The following is a 22,881-nucleotide window of genomic DNA, read 5'->3' on the forward strand; positions in this document are numbered from 1 at the left end:
CCAGACCAGAAGGAAAATGACAAGTACCCATAAATCAATCCTGAAGTCACAGAAATTTACAATCTAAGTGACAGAGAATTCAAAATAACTATCATAAAGAAACCCAACAAGTTACAAGAAAACTCAGAAAGACAGTTTAATGATTTCAGGAATAAAATTAATGAAGAGAGGGAATTCTTTACAAATGAGATTGAAACTATAAAAAAAATCAGAAATGTTGGAGATGAAAAACACAACGAATGAGATAAAGGAAAATCTGGAATCCTTAAAAAATAGAGCTGAGGGGTTGGCTCTGTGGTCGAGTGGTTAAAGTTCTGCATGCTCCGCTTCAGTGGCCTGGATTTGTGGGTTCAGATCCTGGGTGCGGACCTACTCCACTTGTCAGCCACCCTGTGGAGGTATCCCAAATACAAAATAGAGGAAGACTGGCATAAACGTTAGCTCAAGGCTAATCTTCTCAAGCAAAAAAAAAAAAAACAGGAAGATTGGCAACGGATGTTAGCTCAGGGCAAATCTTCCTCACCAAAAAAAAAAAAAAAAGGCAATGAGAGACAAACAAGGACAGTAGATAATAATAAAAGGGACACTCCACCAAGAGGAGATAACACCTATAAATATATACGCACCTAACACAGGAGCACCAAAGTGTATAAAGAAACTATTAACAGACCTAAAAGGAGAAATTAATAGCAACACAATAATAGTAGGGGACCTCAACACCCCACCTACATCAATGTATAGATCATTCAGACAGAAAGTCACCAAGAAAATAGTGGAATTAAATGAAAAACTAGACCAGACAGGCTTAATAGATATATTTGGAACACTCCATCCAAAATCAGTAGAATACACATTCTTCTCAAGTGCACATGTAGCATTCTCAAAGATAGATCATACATTGGGAAACAAGGCAAGCCTCAATAAATTTCAGAAGATTGAAATCATATCCAGCATTTTTTCCAAACATAATGCCGTGAAGCTAGAAATCAACTACAAAAAAAAGCTGGGAAAGTCACAAATACGTGGAGACTAAACAACATGCTACTGAACAACAAGTGGATCGATGAAGAACTTGAAGAAGAAATAAAAAAATATGTGGAGACAAATGAAAATGGAAATGTACTGTACCAACTCATATGGGATGCAGCAAAAGCAGTCCTAAGAGGCAAATTCATAGCAATACAGGCCTACCTTAACAAAAAGAAAAATCTCAAATAAGTAATTTTAAACTACACCTAACAGAATTAGAAAAAGAAAAATAAACAAAGCCCAAGGTCAGCAGAAGGAGCGAAATAATAAAAATTAGAGCAGGAATAAATGAAATAGAAAACAAAAAAACAGAAGGAAGGATTGATGAAACTAAGAGCTGGTTCTTTTGAGAAAATAAACAAAATTGACAAACCCTTAGCCGGACTCACCAAGAAAAAAAAGTGAGAAGGCTCAAATAAATAAAATTAGAAATGAAAGAGAAGAAATTACAACAGATACCACTGAAATACAAAGGATTATAAGAGAATACTATGAAAAACTATATGCCAACAAATTAGACAATCTAGAAGAAATGGATAAATCCTTAGACTCACACAACCTCCCAAAATTGAATCAAAAAGAAATAGAGAATCTAAATAGATCAATCACAAGTAAAGAGATTGAAACAGTAATCAAAAACCTCCCAAAAAACAAAAGTCCAGGACCAGATGGTTTCTCTAGAGAATTCTACCAAACATTCAAAGATGCAAAAATCTTCAACAAAATATTGGCAAACCGAATACAGCAATATATTAAAAGGATCATACACCATGATCAAGTGGAATTTATACCAGGGACGGAGGGATGGTTCAACAACTGCAAATCAATCAATGTGAACACATGACGTTAACAAAATGAGGAATAAAAACCACATGATCATGTCAATAGATGCAGAGAAAGCATTTGACAAGATCCAACATTCATTTATAATAAAAACTCTCAATAAAATGAGTATAGAAGGAAAGTACCTCAACATAATAAAGGCCATATATGACAAAATCACAGCCAACATCATACTCAACAGGGAAAAACTGAAAGTCAGCCCTCTGAGAACAGGAACAAGACAAGGGTGCTCACTCTCATCACTCTAATTCAACATAGTACTGGAGATTTTGGCCAGAGCAATTAGGCAAGAAAAAGAAATAAAGGTATCCAAATTGGCAAGGAAGAAGCAAAACTCTCCCTGGTTGCAAAGGACATGATTCTCTACATAGAAAACCCTAAAGAATACATCAGAAAACTACTAGAAATAATCAACAATTACAGCAAAGTTGCAGGGTACAAAGTCAACTTACAAAGATCAGTTCTATTTCTATACTCTAATAACAAACTAACAGAAAGAGAAGTCAAGAATACAATCCCATCTACAATCACAACAAAAAGAATAAAATATCTAGGAATAAATTTAACCAAGGAGGTGAAAGACCTATACAATGAAAACTATAAGACATCACTGAAAGAAATTGATGAAGACATAAAGAAATGGAATGATATTCCATGCACATGGATTGGAAGAATAAACATAGTTAAAATGTCCATACTACCTAAAGCTATCTACAGATTCAACACAATCCCAATCAGAATCCCAATGACATTCTTCATGGAAATAGAACAAAGAATCCTAAAATTCATATGGAGCAAGAAAAGACCCCGAATAGCTAAAACAATCCTGAGAAAAGAGAACAAAGCTAGAGGCATCACAATCTCTGACTTCAAAATATACTACAAAGCTATAGTGATCAAAACAGCATAGTACTGGTTCAAAAGGAGACACACAGACCAATGGAAGAGAACTGAAAGCCCAGAAATAAAACCACACATCTACAGACAGCTAATCTTCAACAAAGAAGCCAAGAACATACAATGGAGAAAGGAAAGTCTTTTCAATAAATGGTGTTGGGAAAACTGGACAGCCACATGCAAAAGAATGAAGGTAGACTATTATCTTTCACCATACGCAAAAATTAACTCAAAGTGGATCAAAGCCTTTAAGGTAAGGGGCCAGCCTGGTGGTGCAGAGGTTAAATTCACATGTTTCACTTCGGCGGCCCAGGCTTTGCCAGTTTGGATCCCGCATGCAGATCTATGCACTGCTTGTCAAGCCATGCTGTGACAGGCGTCCCACATATAAAGCAGAGGAAGATGGGCACGGATGTTAGCTCAGGGCCAGTCTTCCTCAGCAAAAACAGGAGGATTGGCAGTAGATGTTAGCTCAGGGCTAATCCTCCTATAAAAAAAAAAAAAAAAAAAAGACTTGAAGGTAAGACATGAAACCATAAAACTCCTAGAAGAAAATATAGGCAGTATACTCTGACATCAGCTTTAGAAACATCTTTTCAAATACCATGTCTACTCGGGCAAGGGAAACAAAAGAAAAAATAAACAAATGGGACTTCATCAGACTAAAGAATTTCTGCAAGACAAATGAAACCAGGAACAAAATGAAAAGACAACCCACGAACTGGGAGAAAATATTTGCAAATCATATATCCGACAAGGCGTTAATCTCCAAAATATATAAAGAACTCATACAACTCAACAACAACAAAAAGAACAACCTGATCAAAAAATGGGCAAAGGATATGAACAGACATTTTTCCAAAAAGATATACAGATGGCCAACAGGCACATGAAAAGATGTTCAACATCACCAATCATTAGGGAAATGCAAATCAAAACTACAATGAGATATCACCTCACACCCGTCAGTGGCTATAATTACCAAGACAAAAAATAACAAATGTTGGAGAGGATGTAGAGAAAAGGGAACCCTCATACACTGCTGGTGGGAATGCAAACGGGTGCAGCCACTGTGGAAAATAGTATGGAGATTTCTCAAAAATTAAAAAATATAAATACCATACGCCTCAGCTATCCCACTACTGGGTATTTATCCAAGGAACGTGAAATCAATAACTCAAAGAGACTTATGCACCCCTATGCTCATTGCAGCATTTTTCAAAATAGCAAGATGTGGGAGCAACCCAAGTACCCACTGCCTGATGAATGGATAAAGAATATGCAGTACATATATACAATGGCATACCACTCAGCCACACAAAAAGACAAAATCGTCCCACTTGCAACAACACGGATGGACCTTGGGGGTATTATGTTAAGCGAAATAAGCCAGAAAGAGAAAGACAAACACTGCATGATTTCACTCCTATGTGGAAGATAAACAAACATGTGGGCAAAGAGAACAGATCAGTGGTTACCAGAGGGGAAGAGAGTTGTGGGGTGGGCATAAGGGGTAAAGGGTCACATACATATGGTGCCTGACAAATAATAACGTACAACTGAAATTTCACAATGTTATAAACTATTACAACCTCAATAAAAAAATGTTCACTACAATACTAACAAAAAAAGATAAGAAAATATATTGCTGGGGCTGGCCCCCTGGCCGAGTGGTTAAAATTCTGCATGCTCCACTTTGGTGGCCCGGGGTTCGTGCGTTTGGATCCCGGGTGTGGACTTACTCCACTCATCAGCCATGCTGTGGGGGCATCACACATACAAAGTAGGGGACGACTGGCACAGATGTTAGCTCAGGGACAATCTTCCTCACCAAAAAAAGAGGAAAGAAAATACATTACATTCACAAAATAAGAGTAGGATGCTATGAAAAGAAGCAATCAGAGAACAGGAAAGAGCTCTATAAAACTAAAAATATCATAACGAAATTCATTACGAAATTCAGAATGAAATTCTGAATAGAAGGGCTAGAATATAGAGTTGAAAAACTTGCCCAGAGAAGTTGGAAAAAAAAAGAGAGAGAAAGAGATAAAAAACAGAAGAGAGAGGACAAGAAAAATAAAGAATCAATCCAAGAGGCCTAAAATCCAACTAAAGAAAATGAGAGAACAGAATAAATGAAAAGGAAGACACCATGAAAGTAAATTTCACCAGACTAGGAAAAAAAAAAAAGACTCAGGCTGGAAGGGCTTGCCAAGTGCAGAGCACAATGAATGAAAAAAAAGAATCACATCACAGTCATATAACCATAAAATTTCAGAATACCAGAGAGAAGATTGTAAAAAGCTTTCAGGAAGGAAAAACGACCCATCAATAAAGGCATACAAAACTTAACGATATCAAATTTCTTAACAGTAATACTGACAGCAGACACACTAAAATTACATCTTAAAAACTCTGAGGAAAAACCTAGACTTCCATACTCAGCTAAACTCAATTCAATCATAAGGGTAGAATAAAGACATTGCTGAGACATGCAAGGACTTAGAAAAATTATCTTTTCTTAGAAGGTAACTGGATGAAGTGCTTTACCAAAATGAGTGAGTAAATCAAAACAGGATCTAATAACAAAGGATCCAAACCAGGAGAGGGGTGAAGGGAAGTCCCAGGACTCTACTATGCCCCACACCTAGAGACCTTTATCTTCCAGTCCTTCTATTCAGGATTCAATTTTGGCAATCATATTTTAAATTTCATAGAGCCCGTTCTTGTTTTCTGTTTATTTCCATAGCATCCAATTCTTATTTTGCGGATGCAATCTCTTTTCTTTATCTCTTCAAAGACACTCATCTTTAGGTTGGTGCAAACCTAGAAGCAGAGCAGTTAGAGCATGAAGAATGAGATCTACAGGAAAAAAGCCATAAAGAAAAGATAAAATTGACAGATTCTTGCATTTGTTTGAGCATCTGACAGCATTTGAGCATTTGGAAAAAAACATATGTTGATAGAAAATCAGGTAAATGAAAGAAACAATCTTAGTCTATCTTTTGGCTCAAAAGCTAATCACCTTTACCTAGTCATAATTATATAAAAGCTAACTACTGAATTAATTAAACATTGGGATAAAGTCTCAGCTGAAAGGATGGAAGAAGTCCAAGCAGAATGGAGAGAGTAAAGGAGTTCAAGCCTCAGCTTAATTTATCAATTCTCAATTTATCAAAGAAGTCAATAAATAATACTTAAATCATTGAAATCAGGAAGCAGTTATAAAGTATACTTTTTAGAAAGACAGAGGTAAATACTAGAAGAAAAAACTAAAAGAGTTGAGAGTAGTTGCTTCCAAGGACAGAAGCAAGGACTAAGGAGGAATGAACACGTGTCTCATACTTTTCTGGTAAAATTTTAAGAACTGCTTTATTTTTTCAGTGATGTATATGTATTACTTTGATTTGAAAATAAATTCTTAAAAAATAACTTAATGATTAATTAAACTGGAAGGTTTTACAATTCCTTAAGTCACGTTCAAGTACTCCAAGTGATTTCCTCTTCACTAGGCAAGACAGTCTTGTACTCAACACCCCAACCACAAAGAAAACTTCCTTTAATTGTCTCTTCAATGTTTGCATCAAAGTCTATCTTCTGTCTTTATTCTCTCTTTCCGTGCTAGTCACTTTTTAGAAAAAACCTTTTATTGAGGATGCTCTCTGTGTACCACTGATGTGAAAAGATTTCTATGATACACTGTCAAGTGGAAAAAGCAATGGAAGAAAACTGCAAACACATCCAAGGGAAAAACGTAAATCTGTTTTGGCTCAGATATGCATAAAATATCTCTGGAAGGATAAGCAATAAACTAGTAATAATGATTACCCAGGGTAGGTGAATTGGAGGAATGGGAAATGAGGAGGTGAAGAACAGGGGAAAGATGGAGATTTTGCATTGTAGACCTTTTTGATCTTTAACCCTGTGAAATTATTGCCTACTCAAAAAAAGGTTTTTTCAGATTTTAAGTCATACCTCTTTATCTTGGTCCAAAATTAAAATATAATTATTTTCAAATTTGGGGAAAATAATGAAAATAAAGAAAGCAATACCCCCAAGTCCCATCTCTCCAGAGATAATTACTTTTTTTAACTTTTTATTAAAATTATGATAGTTTACAATCTTGTGAAATTTCAGTCATACATTATTGTTAGTCATGTTGTAGGTGCACCACTTCACCCTTTGTGCCCTCTCCCCACGCCCGTTTCCCCTGGTAACCACCAATCAATTCTCTTTGTCTCTATGTTTAACTTCCACCCATGAGTGGAGTCATACAGAGTTTGTCTTTCTCTGTCTGGCTTACTTCACTTAACATAATACCTTCAAGGTCCATCCATGTTGTTGTGAATGGGACGATTTTGTCTTTTTTATGGCTGAGTAGTATTCCATTGTATATATATACCATATGTTCTTTATCCAATCATCAGTTGATGGGCACTTAGGTTGCTTCCACGTCTTGGCTATTGTGAATAATGCTGCAATGAACATAGGGGTGCATGGGACTTTTGGAATTGCTGATTTCAAGTTCTTTGGATAGATACCCAGTGGTGGGAGGGCTGGGTCATAAGGTATTTCTATTTTTAATTTTTTGAGAAATCACCATACTGTTTTCCATAGCAGCTGCACCAGTGTGCATTCCCACCAACAGTGTATGAGGGTTCCTTTTTCTCCACAACCTCTCCAACATTTGTTACGTTTTGTTTTGGTTATCAGAGATAACTACTTTTAACATTTTGATGTACACACAGTGCAATCATATCACACATATTGAACTTGCGCACTCACATGCTAACTTATGTTCACATGCAGAACAAAACTGCCAGGCTTTACTCCTTAGAAATCATAAATCTATAACCTACATTAAGATTATAAAGGCTCAAATCAAATAGAAAGGAGTAAACCCTGTGGATAGGCAGGGACACTTGAAAACTCCCCATTCATCTCTAGAGATTGGATGTTTATTTCAAAGACAAGATGGTTTTAATGCCTAGATATGTGAGTACAGCCTTTCCTTTCTTCCTTCTTTCAGTCAAGCTCAAGGGTTTTTAAACTTTACTATGCGGAAGAATTTCTCTCAAAGTGGCAAGCCTGAATATTAGATCAAGTATAATCTTTACTACACTTCAGAATCTTTTTATACTTCTTTTAACCTAAATGGGATAATATTCACGCTTTTTAAGAATTTATTCTTTTTTACTCTGATATTATATTATGACCATCTTGTCATTTGCCAAATTTCTTCTATAACATGATTTGTAACGGCTGCAAAAGTTTACACTACATTCGTATATATGTAATATGAATTATTATATTATACATATAGTTGATGATTTAAATTATTTTACCATTTCCCTATTTAGGGACATTTTGTTTTTTCAAAGTTCCATCATGATAAACAACATTGCAACAAAACATCCCATTAACTAACCCTGTGTACATATCCATTATTATTTCCCTTGAATAAATTCCTAGAAGTGGAATTGCTAGGTCAAAATCTATCTAAAAACTCAAGAATTTTAATAACAATGTGCCATATGCCCTCTAAAAACCTAATTAATTCTTAGTGGGAAAGTAAACATAAGGTACTTAGGGAAAATGACTCAGAGGATGCTTTACTGATTTGACCTGCGAGTCTTCAGGTACCCCAGTGAAGTGCCAAATCTCAAACTGCAAAATTTTGCACATGTAACATGTCACAAAGTCAAAAGAGAGCGTGGTGAACCTTGATATCAAAACCACAGCTCTTACATGAATGTTGCAGGGAAGCTGTAAAGGCTTCAGAGACAGGGCAAAAAGAACTCTCTTAGCAATAACATGTCACTGAGAGATGACAGACTCAAGTTCTCAAAGCCTTTCAACTTAAAGCCATTAAAAAGAAAATCACAGTATTTAACGTTAGCAGTTATTCGAAATTATTAAAGCATTTTATCATCACTTCCCTTTCTTGAAGGAGAAAATACTGTAACAGTCTCTGCTGGTGCTGACTGCATTTCAATGGAGAAAAATAAAAATTTTAATACAACCTATAAGCCCCCATTCCGTGAAATTGCATATTCAACACTATTAACACTAACTCAAAGTTGGAATCTGGGTATGTACTTGTGGGCGAAAGCAGGCCTAAGTAAATTGGGAAAAAGTAATCTTCCAAAATTGATGACTCAAAACACTATACGTGTTTCTTTATTTTTCTGTATTTTGCAAAACTTACTTAATGAAAGATAGTACATTACTATAAAATAAGAAAGCTCAAAACTTATTATGTAGGAAACAAAAGTGTCAGTGTTGCATTCAAATGATTACCCTGACATGAAAAACTATTTTTGGATGAGATACAGCATACTATAATTCTAGAAATCATAATGAACACAAGGTGACTTCTTTTAAAAAGAGCAATCTCCAACAAATTCTTTAAACCATTCTATTCTCTTAGATTGGTACTAAATAAGTTTTCTTTCTCACCACAAAACACCCCTAGAGACAAAAGGTAAAGAGTTACTATATTTTATAGCTCCCTCCCCTCCCCTCCTGAAAATACACTTACAGTCCAAATAAGAAGTCACTAAGAATCCTGACAACTAGGGACAGCAAAAGACTGCCCAAGTCCTTAAAGCACATGCAGAAAAAGATTTACAGAAAAGATTAAGCTTGCTTTTTGATTTTACAGAAGAATTCACAGCAGCATTCACAATTTTAAAGGGTGCATTTAAAGTACTTAGACTTTTCCTAATTACTGAACAAAATAGAGTAGCATTTCTATTTTCCAACCCCCTAATAAGAACAATAATTACAGTATTCTACAATCTCCAATATGCCCTCATTTTAAAAAATCCATAATGTTCTGATCTTTGGAAGAGGGCAGACTAAATTCCAGCACTTTTTCCTCCAGCCAGCAATCCTTTTTCCTAATCCTTACAGGATAAGAAATAGACACTCCTTTTCAACTCAGACTAACCCACGAGGGCTTGGGAAAGGGCAAAGCTGGCTGAAACAATGTCACCAGAACTTGGACCTAGAAACGACCGCCGAGAAGCATGACATAACACTAGACATTCCGTTCTGAGAAATGTCTATCATTCTCTCCACTCCTGGCTCCCATCAACTCGCACAAACGCCACAAAGATTGGGAGAGGGCAGGAGAGTACTGGTATCGAGTTGTCAGGGAAATTCACTTAATTACGCTGCTGAGTGTCCGTTCAGCCTGCTCCAGTGGGAGGATCCGAAGCAGACTCAGGCCACAAGCGTGAAAAGAACTGATGCTGTTACGAAGTGCCCCCCAGGCTGGAACGTGAGCAGCGTCCTAACAGGTATGCAGCTTGGCTTTCTGGAGATTCTTGGAACATATAAATCGCTGCAATAAACAGCCCGGGCAGGCGGGCATCTTACTGCCCGCCGTGGGTGGCGCGACAGCCTCTCCAGCGCTGGGGACTGCCCCGAGTCCGCAGGCGAGCCGGACTCCGGGGTGTGGCCGACTTTCCCTCTGCTGTCAAGTGGGATGGGGGCGGGGCCGCACGCGCTATTTACACCATTCCAAAATCTGGAACCTGGGCACGCAGTTCTGGGTGAAAGCAAGTCTAAGCAAACGGTCGGGAATCCCTCAAAACTGATGGCTCAAAAAAAATACTGATGACTCAAAGCACTATGTATGGCTTGTTTCTTTTATTTTTCTGGACTTTGAGAAATTCCTTTAATGAAAGAAATCTATTACTCTAAAATAAGAACGCTCAAAACTTATATAGGAAACAAAAGTGTCAGTGTTGCATTCAAATGACTACCCTTCACATCAAAAACTATTTTTGGATGAAACACAGCATATTATGCAATTCTACAGTGTAATTTTCTTTTTTAACGAGCAATCTTCAAAAAGAGCTCGAGTTCGTCCTAGCTATTTCATCGACAAAGAAGCGAACACGAAGCTATCTGGCGACCCCTGATCACCCCATTCCCAACCCAGTACCCCTGCAGTGTAAACGATCGTTTACTTAATCGTGCTCTCCCAAGACCCGCCGCACAGTGCCGCGTCCACCCAGCCCGTCCAGTGTCGAAGAGCTGCTGCAACCGCGAAGCCGAGCGACAAGTGCCCGTGAGGGGTTCCACGGCTATCCGGTGCCCAGCTGGGCACCTCCGCACACACGACTTGATTAGCGCTAAAGACCAACCGACTGGTGAGTGCCAGTCACGGGGGGTAGGGGTTACGATCTGGACCAGACCCCATGGCGCGAGGATGCAACGGCGCGGACCCTGCCGGCCCGCCCGCCCCTGCCTGTCCACCCACTGCCAGCTGCCCCTGACCGCCGGCGAGCGCGGGGAGCCCAGGAGGCGCTCACCGCTTCAGCGGGTTCGTAGCCCGCGGCGCCGCGGCAGTTGAGGAAACGGAGCTCGGCGCCGCGGCCCCGGCTGCCGCCCGGGTTGCAGCCGCAGCAGGAACGCGGTCGCGGGGCATCGCCGGCGGCGCGCGCGCAGCACCCGCGCAGCTCCACGCGCTCAGCGCACGCAGCCCCTTCGGCCCCGGGGCTCAGGGCTCGGCGCGGCGGGGCCCGCCCACTGCCAAGGACGGCCAATGGGCGCGGAGCGCGGGAAGCCGGGGGCGGGGCTAGAGCGGGCCAGGCCGCCCAGCGAAGCCTCAGTGGTCCAGGTTCGGAGTTAGCAGCCTCGGAAACGTGTGGTTCAGGCGAGTGAGGAGGTGGGGAGGGGAAGCACATTCTGCACGTCTAAGGCTTTCGGGACACGCTTCTATTTTTCCGGGATCTCTTCTTTTTCCTATTTAGATAAGTATTTCTTCGTCTGCTGTTTACAGAACACCTATTTAGGGCCGGCCACAGTGCTTGGGGACACACCGGGATGGGAAGCAGAGCCTACTTTGGAAGAGCTCCCAGTCAGTCGGGTGGAGGAGCAGGTAAGGAAACGGGTAACTAGGGAGCCCGCGTAAGGTGCCTCCCAATATCAAAAGTCCTGCGTGGCGATGGCGGGTGGGAGATGGGGGCAATTTCGGCCAGAAGAGAAGGAAAAGGCTTATTACTCTGCAATTCCAGCGGCCGGGATTCACAGTGGAGCACAGTCCGCACGTCATTTTCTTTTTCTTTTTTTTTCTTAAAGGCAACTGGGTAATGCGTGTAACATAGCTAAATTTTCAATAGCGTCAAAAATACATGGTATGCAATGAAAAAGTTTCCATCATCTCCTGCCCTCAGTTTTCTTTCCTTTTAGGCTACCACTGTTAACTGATTTCTCGCATATCCTTTCAGAGACATTCTGTGCATTAAAATATGTGTGTGTGTGTAAATATATATATGCAGATGTATATACTCCTTCCCCAATCTCCCCCCCCACACACACACATACGGTACTCTACACATTTTTGCCACCTTGCTTTTCTTCACTTACCACTATATCTTGGACAACTTTCATTCTTTTTGTGTGTGTGTGAGGAAGATTAGCCCTGAGCTAACTTCTGTGCCAATCTTCCTCTATTTTGTATGTGGGACACCTCCACAACATGGCTTGATGAACAGTGTTTAGGTCCCCACCCAGGATCCAGACGTGCGAACCCTGGGCTACCGAAGGGGAGCACCATGAACTTAACCACTAAGCCACCAGGCTGGCCCCAACTTTCATTCTTTTTGATGATTGCATAGTATTCCATCGCATTGTTGTTTTGAGTTTTTTGTACCTTTGCTTTTCTATTTTTTTCTATTCTTTTACAAACAATGCTGCAGTTAGTATTCTTATTTACAGCCACTTGGCATGTGCTAAACACAGGCTAAATACCTAGGTATTGAATGCTGAATCGTAAGGTAGGGACTTTAAAAAATTCTGATAAATGTTGTCAAATTGCTCTCCATACAGTTCATTCAGTTTGTGCTGCTACAGCAATTTAAGAGGGTGCCTGTTTCACCACATCTGTCTATACAGTATGTTATAAAACTTAATTTTTTTAAATTTCCTGTGTTTGAACTGTCTGTTCATATCCTTTGCCCATTTTTCTATTCAATTGTTGGTGTTTTTCTCCTTAATTATTTATATACTTATAAATATACATTTATATATCTATCTATATATGTGAAATTAGGCCATTGTGAATGAATTGCTCGTTTTTCACCTACCTTGTCTTTTAGCTTTGTTTACTGTTTTTTGCAATGAATTGTTTTTAATTTTCACATTAATTGATTTTTATTTAAGTTTCTAGGGTTTTTTTTTTTAATCTTAGAAAGGTGGTCACTACCTCCAAAATTTAGAAAAATTCTCTCATGTTTGCTTCTAGTATGTTTGCTATCTATATGATTAATCCATAATGCAGATAATCTACAATAAAAATAATATATGTTACAACAGAGAAATAAATCAGGGCAAAGGATATGAATAAACAGTTCTCCAAAGAAGACATACAAGTAGCCAATAAGCACATGAAAAGATGTCCAGTGTCAGTAGCCATCTAGGAAATGAAAATCAAGACTACAATGAGATACCACGTCACACTCACTGGAATGGCTATAAGCAAAAAGTGTTGATGTCAGTCCATTCAGGCTGCTATAACAAAAATACCATAACCTGTGTGGCTTAAACAACAAATATTTGTTTCTCACAGTTCTGGAGGCTGGCAAGTCCAAGATCAAGGTGCTGGGCAGATTCAGCGTCTGGTGAGGACCTCCCTCCTGGTTCATAGATGGCTGTCTTTTTGCCACATGGCAGAAGGGGCGAAGGAGCTCTCTGGGGTCTCTTTTAAAGGGCACTAATCCCATTCATCAGGGCTCTGCCCTTATGACCTAATCACCTTCCAAAGATCCCACTTTCAAATATCATTACACTGGGGCCGGCCCCATGGCCTAGTGGTTAGGTTCGCATGCTGTGCTTCGGCAGCCCGGGGTTTCATTGGTCCAGATCCTGGGTGCAGATGTGGCACCACTCATCAGGCCATGCTGAGGCAGCATCCCACGTGCCACAACTAGAAGGGCCCACAACTGAAAATACATAACTATGTACCAGGGGGCTTTGGGGAGAAGAAATAAAAACTTTTCAAAAAATCTTTAAAAAAAATGTCATTATGCTGGGGATTAGGTTTCAAATATGAATTTTGGGGAGACATAAACATTTAGTCTTCAGCAGTTGGCAAGTATTATGGACTGTATTGTGTCCCGCAAAATTCATATGGTGAAGCCTTAATCCCCAGTATGACTGTATTTAGAGATAGGGCCTTCGGAGAGGTAATTAAGGTAAAATGAGGTCATAAGGATGGGACCCTAATCCAATATGACTGGTGTCCTTATAAAAAGAGGAAGAGACACTACGGATATGCACACACCACAAAAAGCCGTGTGAGGACACAGTGAGAATGTGACCAACTGCAAGCCAAGGAAAGAAACCTCAGGAAAAACCAAACCTGCTGATATTTTGACCTGGGACTTACAACCTCAAGAACTTTGAGAAAATAAATTTCTGTTGTTTAAGCCACCTAGTCTGTGGTATTTTGTTTTGGCAGCCCTAGCAAATAGCAAGAATGTAGAGAAATTGGAACCCTCATCCACTGCTTGTGGGAATGTAGAATGGTACAGCCACTTTGGGAAACAGTCTGGTAGTTCCTTAAACAGTTAAACATAGAATTGCCATATGACCCAGCAATTGCAATCTTACATATATACCCCAAAACGTGTCCAGACGAAAATTCGTACATGTATGTTTTTAGCAACGTTATTCGTAGCGGACAAAAAGTGGAGACAACCCACATGCCCATCAAGTGATGAATGGATAAAGGAATGTGATATATCCATATAAGGGAATATTACTTGGCAATAAAAAGAAGTGAAGGACTGATACATGTTACAACATGGGTGAACCTTGAAAACCTTATGCTAAATGAAAGAAGCCAGTCACTAAGGATCACTTATTATATGATTCCATTGATATGAAATGTCCAGGATAGGCAAATCTATAGAAACAGAAAGATTAGTGGTTGCCTAAGGCTGGAGTTGGGATGGAGGGGTTGGGGAGTAATGGCTAGGGGTACAGGATTTCCTGTTGGGGCAATGAAATGTTCTAAAATGTATTGTGATGATGGTTGCACAGCTCTGTGAATATACTAAAATTCATTGAATTGTACACTTTCAATGGATGAATTGGATGGTATATGAGTTATATCTCAATAAAAATGTTAAAACAAAATCAATACCCAGACTTCCCTGAAAAAGAGATCAAAGTATATGACCAAATAATTCATACATGAAGAAACTCAGAGGAATATATCTTGGGGAAAAGATTAGCCTTGCTGCAAGCATAGTTGAAAATTACGAAGGAGAATATTGGCAGAGCTAAGAAAAATGGCTAAGCTCTTAAGTTGATAAAGTTATTTATTAGGACAACTGCTTTTGAAAGTACTGAGGCAAAACACAAAATATGGAATTATTCATATTTGACCCATAATCCACATTTGGGAATATATTCCCTCAAAATAATCCAAATGAGAAAAATCAATTTTAACTAAATGTTTATAGCAGCACTATTCATAGTGCAAAAGAAAATAAAATTGGAAATAAATACCTGATACTTGGGAGAGTTTATTAAAGTAGCAAACATGGGAAAGTACATTCAAAATAATGAGAAAAGTAGAATACAAATTAGTTTCTAGATGCTGATGATTGTGTGTATATAAATGTACATTGTTGAGTATAAAGAGGACAAAATTTAGCAGTAAATTCATGTACCAGGATTCCTCTTAGGAAAAGAAACCTGTTTGGGAAAATACCCTGATAAGCTTTTTGAGGTCTAAGGTGAGACTCTGAAAACGTGGGTCTGAGCAGAAGCCCTAGCAACACAAGAAAAGCTGCTCTGCGTGAAAACATGGGAGGAATTTATCTTTGCTCCTGAGAGAGAGGGAGAGGGAGCGGTGAGAAGAGATGGGCCAAGCAAGAAAGGGTGGGAGAGAGGAGTCAAGGGGAGGAAAAAAAGTCTGGGTTGCTGTATAGAGTGAAGGGCTGGTGGGAAATGTCTGTTGAGAGAGTGGGAAAATGGAATAATATGTAAATTTAAATTGTTTTCCCACATCTTAAAGTCTCACTAAAGCTTGGTGTGAATGGGGTTTTATAGAAACCAAGGGAGAGGCTGAAGTTGAGGCAGTTGGAACATGAAAAGCCAGCACTCATGGAAGCAGGGGCTCAGGGGCAGAGAGGACAGAAGAAAGTAAGCCCCTCAGAAATTATGGGTAAGCTTGAGGAGGGCTCTCAACACCGGAATTGAACGTTTGGGATGATCTTATTTAGGTTCCAAAGGGAAGGGCGACTCTAGTTGATAGTGCCTTACATGAGGATAAGAAGATAATATGAAGTGTGTGTAGATGTTTTAAGTTTATGAGAGGCTTAAATGTGGGACTGCTTTTTTAAAATTCTCATTTGTTCTAATAATTAATATTCATCTCCATACACTGACTAAGACAGAATGAATGGATCCTGGCTAAGCCCCTCCACAGCAAAATCCAGTGGAAGTGATGTTCCGTTCACCCTGGATAGTGGCTGGGGGGGATGGAAATGAATATGTGAGATGGAAAAATGTATACGCACTCTCTCTTAGCAGTAGGGGTGGCAGGAGTTTAGTTAATCTGTCCAAATTTAGAAAAATCATCCTATATTTTCTGTGTTGAAGTGTTGTTAGAGCAAAAATATTATCAAATGTTCAAGAAGGTTGGTCTTTGAGGAAAGTTCAAAAGAATTAATGTGTAAATGACTCTCAGTGAGCGTGTTGAAGTTCTTAATTGCCCAATTCCAGAATTCATGACTTCCACTGACTTAGCCAGAGGAGGGTTACTAACCAGCCCTACTTTATAGATGGCAGGTCTGTGGCACAAGGCCTAGAAGTGATTTTCCCAAGGTTATAGAGCCAGCCAGAGGGTGAGCTGAAAATAGAACTGTACCTCACACTCCCATGCAGGCTATATGATAACTTGTGTACTGTCAGCAGAGAGCTGAGGAGTGAATGTCCTGGAGTGGTTAGCATAGTTTTACGGCTAAAGGAGTCTTACTCAACAATTGCAAATGCTACCTGATAACAACAAATGACTTCCCTAAGCCTATAAACAGTAGCATCCTGGGCGCTTAAGCAAAAGTTACAGAAAAAAAAAATCCTCCTTGACAATTGCAAAATTTTAAAAATGCATAGCTCCACTATCTCAAAGCCACTACTTGTGTAATGCTTCAACTATGGAGATTGTCACCTTTGACCCTCCCTCTCTAAAGACTAAACTTCCAAATAATAACTCTCTACACTATAGTGACAGCAAACTTACAGGATCTGGCAGAAGCATTTAAGCGTTTTTCATAAGTATAGGATTTTCTGGAGACTTAGGCACTCAGTGATAACATTCTGTAAGTTTCCTAACTGAATTACCAGAACTAGAAAGTAGAATGGGATAGTCAGATAGTTAGAGCCCAGGGCTTAGCCACTAAATGTAGGTCTCTAGGTACCCAGGCCCTGGAGGCATTGCTCAGCTAGCTGCTTTACTCATGCCTTGAGCTGCTATGCTCCTGTTTTTAGGAAAACAACAAAAGCTAGTACCACTGTTACGGAGGTGATTGTTAGGTGATTGTTCTCTAGGATAGATTCTTACATTGCCCGGATCCAGTCAACAGAAAGCTTTGAAAATTTACGTTTCCAGGAGTGTTGTTAATCCCATTCCCACTTTTCAGAAAGGGTTCTTTGTGACAATTGCTGTGTAAAGTGGGTCAATACTTTTGGTCCAGCTCGAAGTGGGAATATCACGAACAATCACAGGTTGTAGACCTCTTGACTACTAGTTTCCTCCCCTCGCATGAGAGGCTGCAGTGTTACTGCTTCTGCTCAGTTCTTCAGTCGTGCCTTCTACAAGGCCCTGACCAGAAACACAAAAATCTAAATGTACAGGAGAAGAAAGAAAGTGATGGGTCCAGCAACTATTTCTCAGTGAGCTCTCACTTAACTGGTAAGAGTGGTGGAAGCCTTTCCACAGCATAGCGTCATATCTGAAAGCATCTTACAGAGGCCCCATAAAAAGCAGGAACAGGGGCCGGCCTGGTGGCACAGCAGTTAAGTGCGCACGTTCCACTTCGGTGGCCGGGGTTCGTGGGTTCAGATCCTGGGTGTGACCGTGGCTCCGCTTGGCAAGCCACGCTGTGGTAGGCGTCCCACGTATAAAGTGGAGGAAGATGGGCATGGATGTTAGCTCAGGGCCAGTCTTCCTCAGCAAAAAGAGGAGGATTGACAGCAGATGTTAGCTCAGGGCTAATCTTCCTCAAAAAAAAAAGCAGGAACAGCAGAACTACCTGGACAAAATGTGTATCAAAAGTATCCACTGATAAAATCAGGGTTATTAGTAATGTTACCTTTTGCAGGCAATATTTTATTAATATATTAATCACCCAACTATTGTAAAGTGAAGGAATAACCCAAACATCCAAATTTTCATGAAATTTTTTGCTCCTTCAGTCTCTTTTAGCATAAACATTTTGGCAGCTACCATTTTTTTCCCCTTTTAAGCAGCACAGTGACGTAGGTTATGACTTTCTGGGTTAAATACATGTAAATACATAAATTAAATACATTTGGGGTGGAAAGTGGAACTAGCATTATTCAGAATGCCTTTTGAGCATTCTTGGCCATTCTACTGTCTAAATTCTGACAATACAGAGGATTAGTCACTGCTCACCAAAAGAGATAGGCTGTTTCCCTCAGAGGGAAAAAGAAATTGGAAAAACTCCTTGAGGTCAACAGTGTATGTGGGTTGCCTCTTTGTTGCTTCCACTCCTCCCTTCTCAGTTTGACCCATCCATGCTCTCTTTTACACTCCTGCTTTATTTTGAACTCTGGTTTAGGGATTTCTGTATGCACAGTCCCAACACATGGACTATTTTAATTGATTCATGTATTCACCCATCCAACTGTTCACTAACATTTTTGTCACTATAGGGGATAGAAGCATCTCTTGCCCTTAATAAGGCTGGATGAGGGAGATAGCCACAATGACAAACACAATGTAAAAATATGTGAAATAAGTGCTAGAGGTAAGCTTTGGGGTCAGAAAGACTTCCAGCTCTTCCGTTACTTATTGAGCAACCTTGGTCAATTTACTGAACCTCATTGAGTTTCGCCATCTAGGAAGATGTATGTGGCAGCTATCTTTCAAGATGGCCCCCAATGATTCTGTTGCTCATGCCCTTGTGTAATCCTCTTGCCCTGAATGGGCTGGACCTAGTGACTTGCTTCTAACAAATAGAATACTGCAAAAGTCATGGGATGTCCCTTCCATGATGAGGATTCAAAGGACTGACTTGTATCTTACTGGATTTTCTCTATTGTCTTAGCTTACATGCTTTAATGAAGCAAGCTGCCATGTTAGAGAGCCCCACCATAGCAAAGAACTGAGGGAGGCCACTAGCCAACAGCCAGTGAGGAACTGAATCCTGCCAGCAACCATGTGAGTCAGCCTGGAAGAAAATTCTTTCCTAATTGAGGCTTGCAAGGACCATAGCCCCATATGATGCCTTGATTGCAGCCTATCAAACAGGAGACCCAGCTAAGCCAGTGCAGACTCCTGACCCACAGAAACTATGAGATAACAAAAGTTTGGGGGGGCAATTTGTCACATAGCAATAGATAACTAATCCAATGGGTAACATGTTCCTTGCAGAATTATCGCGAGGATCAGAATATACGGTCATGCACCACATAACATTTCAGTCAGTGACGAAGTGTATTTATGACAGCGGTTCCATAAGATTAGTACTGTAGAGCTTAGGTGTGTAGTAGGCTATACCATCCAGGTTTGTGTAAGTACACTCTATGATGTTCGCACAACAAAATCGCCTAATGACTCATTTGTTAGAACGTATTTCCGTCATTAAGTGATTCATGGCTGTATATGAGGATTAGAATAATGATGATGATGACGATGCTAACAGGGGATCCCAGCTAAGCTTAAATTCATAACCTGACAGAAATGCTACTATTATAAAGATGCTATTTTTAGTGCTTGAACCCCTGAGGAGTAAGAGAGACGAAGACATGGAGAACAGAGTATTGTGTTTCTCGTTCAGGCCCGGACTATGTCTGACTCTGATAGAAAGGGGCTTGTGAGCAAAACTAAAGTAGCAGTTTTGTGAGAGCAAATGAACATGAAATGGTCATTGGGGGCCCAAGCGACAAAATTTAGCAAAGAATTGTGGGAGAGGGTAATTCCCCCCACTTCTGCTCAGATTGGAGCATGGCTGCAGCTATAAAGTGAGGACTGAAGGGAGAGTACAGTTGTTGCATTCAAGGATTCCAGCCTTGGGAGCATGAAGAGCAGCACCCTTGGCAGGGACGAAGGGTTCTCATGGAGGACACTGGCCACAGTGGAGGTGACAAGGCCCTCTCACTTCTGCTGAGATTGGCATATGGCTATTTCTATGTTTGTGTTTGGTGAACAATAAGAAAGAGACATGGGGAAGAAGCATAAGCACACTTAATTCTGAGCAGCTTCTGAGAAGCACAGCTGAGGACCTACATCCCTATTAGCCAATGAAATTTGGGTCATAGGTATCTTAAAGGATGTGCAGAGTTCTGACAGGCAAAGAAAAGTAAACAGCCTTTCTAAACTGAGGGCACAGCACAAGCAAAGATTCAGAGCTGTGAATGTAAATCACTTCCTTAGGGAAAAGCAAGCAGTGTTTGTGACCAGAGAGAGGAGTACAAAGTGGTTAACATTTCCTATTCTGATTTAGTCCCTAGAGCACTGATTCTCAGACTTTTTGGTGTCAGTTTCCCTTTACACTCTTAAGAATTATTGGTGGCCTCAAAGAGCTTTTGTTTATATGGGTAATTCTTTTGAATATTACCTGTATTGGAAATTAAAAGAGATAATTTTTTTGAATATTTAGCTTGAAATCATCTAAAATAGCAATAATAAACATACTAACATAAATAGCATACTTTTATGAAAATTAACCATATTTACTTATGAAAATTAACCGTTTTTCCAAAACACAAAAGAAATGTGAGAAAAGTCACATTCTTTTACATTTTTGAAAATCGTTTTTACATCTGGCTAATATAGAAGACGGGGATTTTCATATTTGTTTCTGCATCAATCTGTTGCATATCACGCATCCCATTGCCCACGCATCCCAGGAAAACTGCACTGTACACTTGTGAGAGAATGAGAGTGAAAAAGGCAAATCACGGTTTGGATTATGAAAATAGTTTTGATCTTCCAGATTCCCTGAAAGAGTTTCAGGGACCCACAGAGGTCTCTGAACCACACTTTGAAAATCACTGATCTAGACCAAGAGCAGTACGTATTACTGAGAGAAAAAGCCAAAATTTACAAATATAGTAATGATGAGAATAGTATTAATAATAATAATATTGATAGCTAACATTTATTGGGTGCTTACCATGTGCTATTCTAAGCACTCACAAAGACCTAAGAAGTGGTTACAATTATACTTTCTAGATGAGGAAACTAAGGACAAAGAAGTTAAGTAACTTGCTCAAGCTTACGTAGCTAGTAAGCGATGGGGACGCTGGGATACAACCACTGGCAGCCTGGCTCTGAAGACTGTACCATCCACTGCACCATCCTGCCTCTCTGACAGACAAAGCCCTGCAGTATAATTGACAAAGGGCTGAATCGTCCCACTCACCCACCCCTTCTCCCTCCTCTCCCTGCCATTTTAGGTTTCAATGCTCTTTTCTCTTTCCCTGCCTGTTTAGGGAACTTGTGTTTCTTTTCATTCTGCAGTAAGTCCTTGTCCATGGCCCGTTGTTCATTATTCCCAGCACTCCACAGAAACTGCTCTCTCCAAAGTCACCAACGACCTTATAATTACCAGCTTCAGTGGCTGCTTTTCAGTCCTCATCCTCCTTGCTCTTTGAGATATGGAATTTATTGACCATTTTCTTTTTTTATTAAAATGTTCTCCTCTTAGTTATTTTGAGACCAGACGCTTCTGTTTCTTATACCACTTATTCAATAATTTCTTTTCAGAAAATCCTTTACAAGGTCCTCTTCCTCGGCCTGTCCCTTAAACATCTTCGTTCCTCAGTGTTCTGCCCTAGGCCCTTCTTTCTTCTCATTCTGTAACTTCTCCAACTGCCACATCACTCGCTTCCATGACTTTAATTACTAAATATATACTGTCAACACCCAAAGACATTATTTATAGCCCAGCCCTCTGTCATGTGTCCACATGATGCCTAGACATTCCTCAGGCACCTCAAACTCAGTGCGTCCAAATCCTACCCACCATCTCTCCCTTCAGACTGGCCACTCCTCCTGCACCTGGGGCATTACACCACCACCCTCCGTGAGCCGTTCCAGACTTCTGCTTCACCCGTGGGGTCTGCCTCGTGGTTCGTCTGGATCTACTCTGACACTTTTCTGAAATGTCCCAAATTCTAGCTCTGGCCCTCCTCTTCTCCCACCTGGACTATTACACTAGCCTCATTAATAGTTCACTTTCTTCTAGTGCTGACTGCTGACAGTTCATGCACAGCAGCTGGAGTTGCTCCTTTGCATGGCTCTAGGCGCCATCCTTACACTGTATCCCACATTAGTGGTCTCCCCTGGAGTTGTTCAGCACTGAGGCTTTGTGTGCACTACTGTTGAAATTTGCCTTCGAAATCCCACATGTGACCAGGTTACTCCATAGTGTGAAACCACTTCCAGTATTCCCTGTTGCCTTCAGGATAAAACCCAAACTCCAACACGGAGTTCCAGTTATTATGGCTGTGGAACAAGACACTTGAAACTTAGCAGTGTAAAATAATAAGCATTTTATTAGACTTGTAGATTCTGTGGGTCAAAAATTTGGGAAGGACATAGGAGGAACGGTTTGTCTCTGCTTCTTAATTCTGAGGCCTTACCTGAGGGTGTCTCCATGGATGGTGCCGGGGCTGATCTGAAGGCTCCTCCCCTCACAGGTCAGCTGCCTGGGCTGGGTGGAGAAGTTGAGGACTGCTGATGAGGACACCTGTATGTAGCCTCGGCCTCCCCTTGTGGCTTGGTTTCCTTGTAGCTTAGTGGCCTCAGGGTAGAAAGATTTCTGACATGACATTTCAGAGTTCCAAGTGCCAGTGCTCCAGCGAACAAGGTGGAAGCTATGTAACCTTTTATGACAG

The 22,881-nt window shown here is 40.2% G+C and overlaps 1 protein-coding gene and 1 long non-coding RNA gene across 4 annotated transcripts in view; one reads left to right on the forward strand and one right to left on the reverse strand.

Moving 5' to 3' along the window:
- Window positions 1-11,278, reverse strand: part of ZNF638 (zinc finger protein 638) — a 137,492-nt gene extending 126,214 nt beyond the window's left edge. Inside the window, exon 1 of the mRNA XM_070511973.1 lies at window positions 11,094-11,278. Within this exon, the coding sequence (XP_070368074.1) occupies window positions 11,094-11,209 (116 nt within the window). The 5' untranslated portion in view covers window positions 11,210-11,278. The remainder of the gene's footprint in view (window positions 1-11,093) is intronic.
- LOC123286365 (uncharacterized) lies at window positions 10,043-13,484 on the forward strand. Of its 3 annotated transcripts, none has more exons than XR_011503939.1 (3): window positions 10,043-10,073; window positions 11,564-11,662; window positions 13,352-13,484. It is a non-coding gene; the product is annotated as an uncharacterized lncRNA (long non-coding RNA). The 3 variants fall into 3 exon arrangements; XR_006528669.2 differs by lacking the exon at window positions 10,043-10,073 and adding an exon at window positions 10,894-10,931; XR_011503938.1 differs by lacking the exon at window positions 10,043-10,073 and adding an exon at window positions 11,400-11,437.
- The last annotated feature ends 9,397 nt before the right edge of the window (window positions 13,485-22,881 follow it).

This window comes from Equus asinus, chromosome 6, assembly GCF_041296235.1.
Source record: "Equus asinus isolate D_3611 breed Donkey chromosome 6, EquAss-T2T_v2, whole genome shotgun sequence".
NCBI lineage: Eukaryota > Metazoa > Chordata > Mammalia > Perissodactyla > Equidae > Equus > Equus asinus.